Genomic DNA, 8,531 nt, shown 5'->3' with positions numbered 1-8,531 from the left:
AGAGAGAGAGAGAGAGAGAGAGAGAGAGAGAGAGAGAGAGAGAGAGTATAAGTGTGTGTATGTTGGGGGCAACACTAGAGGATTTTACCAGGAACCTAAGACTCCCCCTTTTCCCCTCCTGATACATGCCTTGCTCTGCTCTGATTTCTATGTTGGCTAAGGAAAGTGAATGCCCTTCTCTGTAAGGTAAGGGTTCTGGACCTTTTTTTGTGCCCTGGACCCCATGGGCAGCCTACAGAATCCTTCTCAGAATTGTGGTTTTTAGTGCCTAAGATTACAACAGAAACCAGTTACATTAAAACACAGTCATCAATTTTCTAAAGGCCCCGGGTGAAGAAGCCCTCCCCTGAAGCCAATGCTGGGCTGGGGGCAAGGGGAGGGGGGGGCTTGCTCCCCGGAAGCATTCTTGGACAGGGAGATGCCACGTGAACGTCTATGTAATCAAAGCCCACCTCCCCACTGATTCTCATGATCCAACTGGAGATTTTCACTTGGGTAAGTGCTGGGTCCTAGGACAGAATCAATGCCACTGGAACAAAGGGCCAGCTTTTAAAATCTCCTTACACATTCCCCCTTCACAAACAGCGCAGCCAACCCACCCCTCTTATGGAGTCTCATCCAAGATATCCCATCTCCTTGTCTTTGCTCTGGCTGGGCCTCATGCCTGGCATGCTGTCCTTCCCCATCTCTGCCTCGAAGAAGTCCTCATTTCCTTTAGGACTCAGCTCAAGGACAATCTTCTACATACATTCCTGCTCTTCGCAACTGCTACATTCCTACTCCCAATACCTGGTACCCATTTTGTATTAACTTTGATTGGTACACATGGTCTCTCCCAAAACAATGAGCTCATTGAGGGCAGAGACTGCTTCCCTTTGGTTTTTGTATCCCCAGCTCTGGGCACACAGTAGGCACTTAATAAATGCTTGGTGATTGATTGACTAAAACAAGACTTTGAAAGGAAACCAGCATTTCGTTTCAGCAAAGGGGAGCAGTGGAGGAGCCCAGAGCTCCGACTTCCCATTGAGAGCACCCAGGAGAGCCTTACCTTTCACGTGGTACTCTCGGCTGATCTGGACCTCACAGTAATAGGGGATGGTCTTCAGGGTGACGTAGAGGTGCTGAGCAACACTCACCTCAAAGCAGTCAAAGTGGACCTGGAGCTGGGGTCAGAGGTGGACAAAGTCACCAGGGGCCTCCCCAAGGATACCACTGGCCTCCTACTCAGCATGTGTGGGAAGAGGAGAGAGGGCAGGGAGGGGAAGCTGGGCCCCCTCACTCTGGAAGCCCCCTGCATTCAGCATTGGCTAAGCCTGACTGGTGATGAGACACAAGAGAGGAAGTGGGCCCTGCCCTCAGGGAGCTCCCAGTCTAGTGGGCACTCATCGATCGCCCTGATTCCTTCAAGGTTGGGCTCAAGTGCTCCCACCTATAGGAAGCCTCTTCCACTTTTCAGTTTCTAGCCTCCTCTCACCGCGCCCCACGAGTCCCGTGGCCTTTCCTTTGGAGCCGGAGTCATGGATTGAGAGCTGGATGGAACATGAGGTCATCAAATATTTCTATAATTTGTGTTTCCTTTTCTCGAGAAATGCTTTGAGGGCTAGAACCGTTGGGTTTTTAAGATGTTTGTGTCAACTGGCACAGTGTCTGGTATGCAGTAGGTGCTTAATACATGCTTTTGGAGGGCAATTGGGGTTAAGTGACTTGTCCAAGGTCACACGGCTAGTTAAGTGTCTGAGGTCGGATTTGAACTGAGGTCCTCCTGACTCCAGGGCCGGTGCTCTATTCACTGTGCCACCAAGATGCCCCTTAATACATGCTTCTTGATGTAACTCAGTTCCTGGTTTCTGTTCTTTGAAGAGACTGGGTGGAGAAAGGACTGTGAGAAGACCCAGGAAGACCCCGGAGCCTGGGATCTCAGGGCAATAGTATGACAACTGCATCTTGAAGTATGGGTGAGAAAGGAAGGGGAGAAGGCTTTCTGGGAGTGGGGAACTTTCAGGTGCAAGGCTGGAATGGGCACAGCATGTCTGGAGGGCAGTGAGAAGGCAGAGGCAACCTAGAGCCCACTTCCCGGGGAACTCCCGCCACCACCTCTATCTCTTTGCCCTCCATCTCATCCAGCTCACCGTTCTGCCCACCATCTTCCTACTGGAGACCTTGGGAATCCTGGTGCTGTGACACCTTGTCTCCTGTGTGTCCAGGGACAGCAGGCAGATCTCCAGGCCTCGAAGGCTTTCTAGGACCAAGAGGAAGCGAGCAGGGTGTCACCGTGTGGTTCCTGATGTCCATGAGGGGAGGGACAGAGAGTCAGAGCCCCACTTCCTGCCATCATGGTCTCCAGGTTCCCTTGTACCCCAACCATGGGTCACTAGGAGACAATTCTCAGGTCATGGATATGAATGACTGTATTGGAGGGGGAGCATGGGAAATGTCCTGAGACCATCCAGGGGTCTGAGGAGAAGGGAAAGGAGAGGGTACAAGGAGAGAGCTTTTGCTTGGGGCTCAGAGGAGTCTTAAAGAACACAGGTTGAAAAACCAAAGTCCTAGAACCAGGAAAACATTGTTCACAAGAACAACCACATTGTGAGGTGATAAGCTATGACTGACTTGGTTCTTCTCAGCAGCACAATGATCCAAGACAATTCCAAAGGACTCATATTGGAAAACACTCTCCACATCAGAGAAAGAACTCTGGAGTTGGCGTGCAGATCGAGCAGACTATTTTCACTTTGATTTTTGTGTTTTTTCCATTTTGTTTGATTCTTCTTTTACAACATGACTAATGTGGAAATATATTTCCACGATTGCACATGTATAACCTATATCAGATTGCTTGCTGTCTTGGAAAGGCAAGAAGGAAGAGAGGGAGGGAGAAAAATTTGGAAATCAAAATCTTATAAAAGTGAATGTTGGAAATTACCTTTACATGTAATTGAAAAAATACTATTTAAAAAGAAAAAGGAGGGGGGAGAAAGGAAAAAAACAAAGCCCAGATGGAAAGCAAGCTGAGTCCCCATCTAGAGATCCATCCTCATCTAAACCCATCTTGGCCAGAAGGTCGCAGATCACAGAGTGGGGCCGCCCCAACCAAATTGTCCCTGAGCCCAAGACTGTGTCTCATCTCTGGCTGGGGGGCCCTGAAGGACTCACCCAACTCTACTGGTTCTTACCTTCCATGATAAGGCTAGCGCTGACACTCAGATACAGAGCACAAGCCCCTCGGTGGACACACTTTGTGTCTGTGGACAGTGTCAGAGACTCCAGGATGGAGGGGGTCACTGATGGGGGTGGCTGCCGGCAGAAACTGTTGAAAATGTTCCCTGTGGAAAAGAAGGAGCAGCTGATCCCTCTGCTGTGCCTGTCCCTGGAGGCTTCCAGGGAGGACTGAATGCTCACAGCTGGTGAGGGGCAAGAGAGGGTGAAGATCACAGCCCCTGACCTCTAACAATGAAGAGTCATCAGAGTGGTTGGGTCAAAGAGAGAAAAGCTGATCAGTGGAACTGGTCCCTTGGACAGGCCTGCACACCCCAACTGGGGACCTGGAGCCAGACAGAAAACTTTATCCACCACTGATGACAGCCCAGAGGCAGCAAGCATAATGTGGCTGGGCGGGGCACAGACCCTTCTGGGCAGGTCTGAAGGAAGGTCTGGAAGGTGGGCAGCACTCAAGAAAAGGCTTGAGTGTTAAAGGCCATGACTGACCCACCCAAGGAGTGCTGGCCTAAGAATCAGGAGACCTGGATTCAAGTCCCAATTAAGGTCCTAAGTCTTTTCTCTGGGATGGGTCTCAGTTTCCCTCTCTGTAAGATGAGGAGCTTGAATAAGGTGATCTCTAAGGCCTTTCATAGTGCTGACATTCTATTGCTCTGAAACAGTAATCCAGACTGGTTGGTTGTGGGGTTTGTTGGGCTTTGCAGTTTAGCCCAAATCTCTCTTCTTGCTCTAAGAAAAATTCGTTCCATCCTCTGCTCAGTGAGGATTATGGTAGCTGGTGGTGATATGGGGAATTCTCCCATCGGGGATAGGGCTTCAGAATAGTCTAAGAAAGCCCTCTAGGGGACAAAGGTGACAAAGACTCCCCTCAGTCCTCACAGGAGACCCCCTCAGGGCCTCATTCAGAGCCTCTAGGCTCAGTTTACAGATCGGCCCAATGAGTGGGGTTAGCCTTGGTCCACCATTGACCTAAGTGGGATACCAGTAATAATGGGAAAAAATCTCTGAATGAGGGGTCTGAGGGAATGGCCTCACTTCCAGCTGGGGAGGACCATACTAACTGCCAGTCAGTGCCCGTTCTCTCACCCACTCTCTACTCCGATGGCCCCTACCTCTTCCTCCTTGGTCCATGGTGGGAGCCCCGCTACACTGGGCCAACAGGGGAGGCTAGGCTCGGGTTTAGGATGGGAAGTGGAGGGCTCCTCAGCCGTGGCTATGCTGGCGGTGCCCCAGCCATAGCAGTGATACACCAAGGAGGGTCAACGACAGCAGAGGAGAGGCAGCCAGGACTGACACAGGTCACTGGATGGAAAGTGCTGGCCCTCTTAAAGCTACTGACCATCTACCCAGTAGATAACTGAAATGCCCTATCTATCCACATGGAGCTTCCTAACTTAGAATGTAAGCTCCTTGAGGGCAAAGGTGTTTTCACCTTTCTTGATATCCCCAATACTGAGCACAGCGCCTGGAACATCTTAAGCATTTAATAAAGATTTGTTGCCTGATTCACTCTGTTGATCCCTCTTCTTCCAAGGATGAAGAGACCCCTTGCCGAGGGCTCAGGATAGTTTTCAGCCCAGCCCTCGGTCCTCTTTCCTTTCTATATACATGCCCATATTCAGCATTCCTAAATCAATACCATCAGCCTCACCCTGAACTCTCGGCCTCTCCAGCTGCCTATAAGACATCTCCACCTGAAGGTCCAACCAGCACCTCAAACTTCACACGTCCAAAACAAAGCTTATTCTCCTTTCCCCCACCCCAAACCCGCTCCTCTTTCCAGCTTTGCTGTTTCTGTCTACAGGGCAACAATTCACGCAGTCTCTCACATTCACAGAATCCCAGAGTTGTACCTCAGTTGGAAAAGTGCAGGCTTTGGACCTGGGTTCAAATCCTGCCTCTGCCAAATATTGCTTGTATAACCTTGGGCAAATCATTTCCCCAGACCTGTTTCCTCAACTGTAAAATGAGGGGAATGGCCTCTGAGGTCCCTTCCCACTCTGCCTCTGCTCCTAGGATCTCCCAAGGCAATCACTTGTCCTGCTCTATAATTCTAATTGTTGGGGTATTGAGCTGAGATCTGCCTCTGCTATGACTCCCCACTCACTCTGCCCAAATATCTGTTAAATCCCTTTTCCTTTTCTAAGTACTCAAAGAAAGCCATCATGGCCCCCTGAGTCTTCTCTTCCCCAGGGTAAACACTCCCTGTACTTTTGGTCAACGCCCTAAAGGGATAGCTACCATCTTGGGGCCAGGCTCCAGTTTTCAAGCCTTCCCCCTGGGGCCCAGATCTGACAGAGTCTGACCAGGCCCCTCCCTCAGACACTGTTGTATATGAACACTGAGATAAAATAACTTTTGGTAGTCATCTTGTTTGTTTTCCTCATTGGTAGCTTGGGACCCATTAGAGCCTCTAGACAGAACCCTTCCTTACAAACTGGTGGGTGGCCATTGTGGGGTGACCATCTTGGACTCATGCAATGATTTTTAAAAACTCAAATGTAATACTTTTCATTTGTCTTTTTCAGTTCCACATTGGGCCATTTGTTCCATTGGTGTAATCATAATAATAATAGCAATAGTATAATAAAAAGAAGAACTACCATTTCTATAGTGCTTCCTGTGTACTGGGCACTGTGCCAAACACTTTCCAATTATTATCTCATTTGGCCCTCACCACAACCCTGAGAGGCCGGATTTGAACTCGACTCTAAGCCCTACACTCTAGTCACTGTGCCGTGCAGGCTGGGGAGATGTCTTGGGTCCCGATTCTAATGTTTGTTTTGTGTCTTCATTCTTCCAACAAGCATTTATTAAGTGCCTAGTGTGTGCTGGGGACACAATTTCTTTTCCACAAACTTGATGCCTTTATCTGAGTTGATTCCCAATGTTTTCAAGTCTGAAGGCCTAAAAAAGCACTGTGGGCCCCAACATGGTAGTTGGGTTGGGGTTAAGTTAGTACTATTAGGATCCAGTGGATGAGAGAGCATATAACTGGGTATGGACCCTTTGCCATAGTTCTGTGGCAGTACCACCCCCTCCCCATCCCACTGGCCTAAGGTCCAAGCTGGGACCCTCTTCTCTAAGTCACTGATGGAAAAAATGTCACTCAATACAAAGGCAGTGCCCGAGAGCCCTACCTCCAAGCCCAGGTGGAGCCATTAGTGACCTCTCTTTGGGTCAGATCATTCAGACAAGTTTTATCCTACTGGGCTCTGGTCTGACCCTGGCCACACCTCTCCATCTTTCCACCAAGAGAGCAAATGGTTCTTTGTCAGAAGCTTTACTGTAATGTAGCCACACTATGTCAACAGAATTCCCTGAACTCTAAGTCTTGAAACCTTAGTGAAGAAAGAAAAAGGAAATGGAGCAAGGCTGGGCTGCTGTGACCTGTTCTCAGGGAAGCCGGCCCAGATTCTAGTGACCATCAGTTCCCTTTTTTAATATCCACAATCTACCCCTTTGGGGAAAGAGCATAGAAATTTGCCAGAACATAACTCCAACTCATTGGGTTTTAGTTCCCTTTGGGGGAAAATTGGAACATTGGTTTGTCTGCAGCATGGGACCCTCCATCTTTCACTGCCTGTCCTCTGTGCTCGGAAGGCTCTCCCTCCTCATCTCCCATTCTGCTTCCCTAATTTCCTCCAGATCCCAGCTAAATCGCACCTTCTCCAGGAAGCCTTTCCTAATCCACCTCCCTTCTAACCCTTCCCTCTGCTGACAATCTCCAATTTACCAATCTCTAATTCAATGTCTAATATAGATAATTTTATAATATCTATATTATAGATAATATAGCTTGTCTGTGTGTGTTTATTTGGGTGGTGTCTACCCCCCCCCCCCATGAGACTGCAAGCTCCTGGGGGGGGAAGGATCATCTTTCGCTTTTTTTTTCTCCCTAGCGCTTAGCCTGGTACACAGTAGGTGCTTAACAAATGCTTGCCAACTGGTGCTCATGTCATTTTCCATGAAGTTTGAATGTGTTTCCTCTCTCTCTCTCGACTCTCCCAGTCCTTCAGTTACCAAGGCACCCACCTGAAAATAGAGATTCACACCTGTCCCCTCCCCTCTGCCAACTTTTCTTAAGTCCCCAAAAGTGAAAACACCCCTTGTTTCTCCTGACATTGTCCCGATGAACACTTCCTAGCCCCATATTCTGTCCCCAAAACTCTGCCTCAGCTCTCCTCATGCCCTTTCTCAGCTTCATTTCTTAGAATCTTGGGTTTCCTTCAAAGCTCAGCTCTCACCTCCCTCCATACTGGAAGTGTTTCCTGATCACCTCTCCCTTGTCAGGGGCTCACACCTCCAACCCTTGAAGCTCAGAAAGCTGCTTCTTCCTAAGAGGGTCCAGCACTCCTTCTGATTACTCAGCCCCAAAGGCTTCATGGCCCCCCACCTTCCCTCTCCCTTTGGTCAAACCCTACCCTGGGGCCTGTACCTGTAGTCTGCCTTCATGAAGCCCTCAGGACCCCAAACACCCAAGCTCCTTTAAATCTAAGCCTGCCTACAGGGGAGGAGGACAAGGTGGGCCAGAATAAGCCAGATGGATAGAGGCACAGGGCCCATGGCCCACCAGAGTTAGAGCCTTGTTAAAGAGTTCCTCTAGGGAACATTATGCCCCTGCAATGCCTAAGGACCAAGAGAGCCCCACTAATTCCAAACTCTTGGGCCCCATGTATCTGTATCTTAAAGAAGAAAGCCAAAGCAGAGAACCCTTGAGACCCCCTCAATTCTAGCACACCATGAATGGCATTGTTTCCCCCATCTACTTGCTAAAACCCTGCCCATCCTTCAAAGTCCAGTGCAGATACTGGCTCTGAGCCTTCCAGGAGCAGCCCCCTCAGTACTAGGTCATTGCAGGCTGTGGTCCCACAGCTGGAGCTAGAAAGGAAAGGTTTCCAGGAGGCAGACTGCCCAGATTCCCAAGTACTGTCTGGGTTGGGGAGGTGGGTGGAGACTACCCCATCTGGATACTCACTGTTCATTTTGTTCTTGCAAGACACACCCTGAGGAGAAATGGAACAGAGAGACAGCATTAAGGTGGGGTGGTGGACCATAGACTTTGTTGGGGAGAGGGGGGACATAGTACATCAAGTCTTGCTTGGAGCCTTGAGAAGGCTAGACAACTTGGCCTGGAACCCTTGGCTTAGAGAGAGTACTGTACTAGGCTATACTGGGTCTGGAAATTTCTCCCAAAGAGTTTCCCCCCCAAATGTCTGTTAAGGTCTTTTAAGGTTATATACTCTGTTATAGATATAGATAGATAGGTAGATAGATAGATAGATAGATAGATAGATAGATAGATAGATAGATAG

At 49.1% G+C, this 8,531-nt stretch overlaps 1 protein-coding gene across 5 annotated transcripts in view; it reads right to left on the bottom strand.

The window, feature by feature from the left end:
• IL17REL (interleukin 17 receptor E like) overlaps nt 1-8,531 on the bottom strand; it is a 51,082-nt gene that overhangs the window by 26,150 nt on the left and 16,401 nt on the right. For 4 of the 5 annotated variants that reach the window (XM_069102979.1, XM_069102976.1, XM_069102978.1 and 1 more), the window contains exons 2-5: nt 8,195-8,222; nt 3,174-3,323; nt 2,130-2,239; nt 1,049-1,163 (exon numbers count right to left, since the gene is read on the bottom strand). In XM_069102979.1, the coding sequence (XP_068959080.1) occupies nt 1,049-1,163; nt 2,130-2,239; nt 3,174-3,323; nt 8,195-8,222 (403 nt within the window). The remainder of the gene's footprint in view (nt 1-1,048; nt 1,164-2,129; nt 2,240-3,173; nt 3,324-8,194; nt 8,223-8,531) is intronic. The other variant, XM_069102977.1, reaches the window with a different exon arrangement.

The sequence above is a fragment of the Petaurus breviceps genome, unplaced genomic scaffold, assembly GCF_028583685.1.
Source record: "Petaurus breviceps papuanus isolate PSGF00001 unplaced genomic scaffold, PetGlider_PUasm1.0 558, whole genome shotgun sequence".
NCBI classification, from domain to species: Eukaryota; Metazoa; Chordata; class Mammalia; order Diprotodontia; family Petauridae; genus Petaurus; species Petaurus breviceps.
The sequence above is the reverse complement of the archived record's forward strand: the minus strand, read 5'-3'. Positions and strand labels throughout refer to the sequence as shown.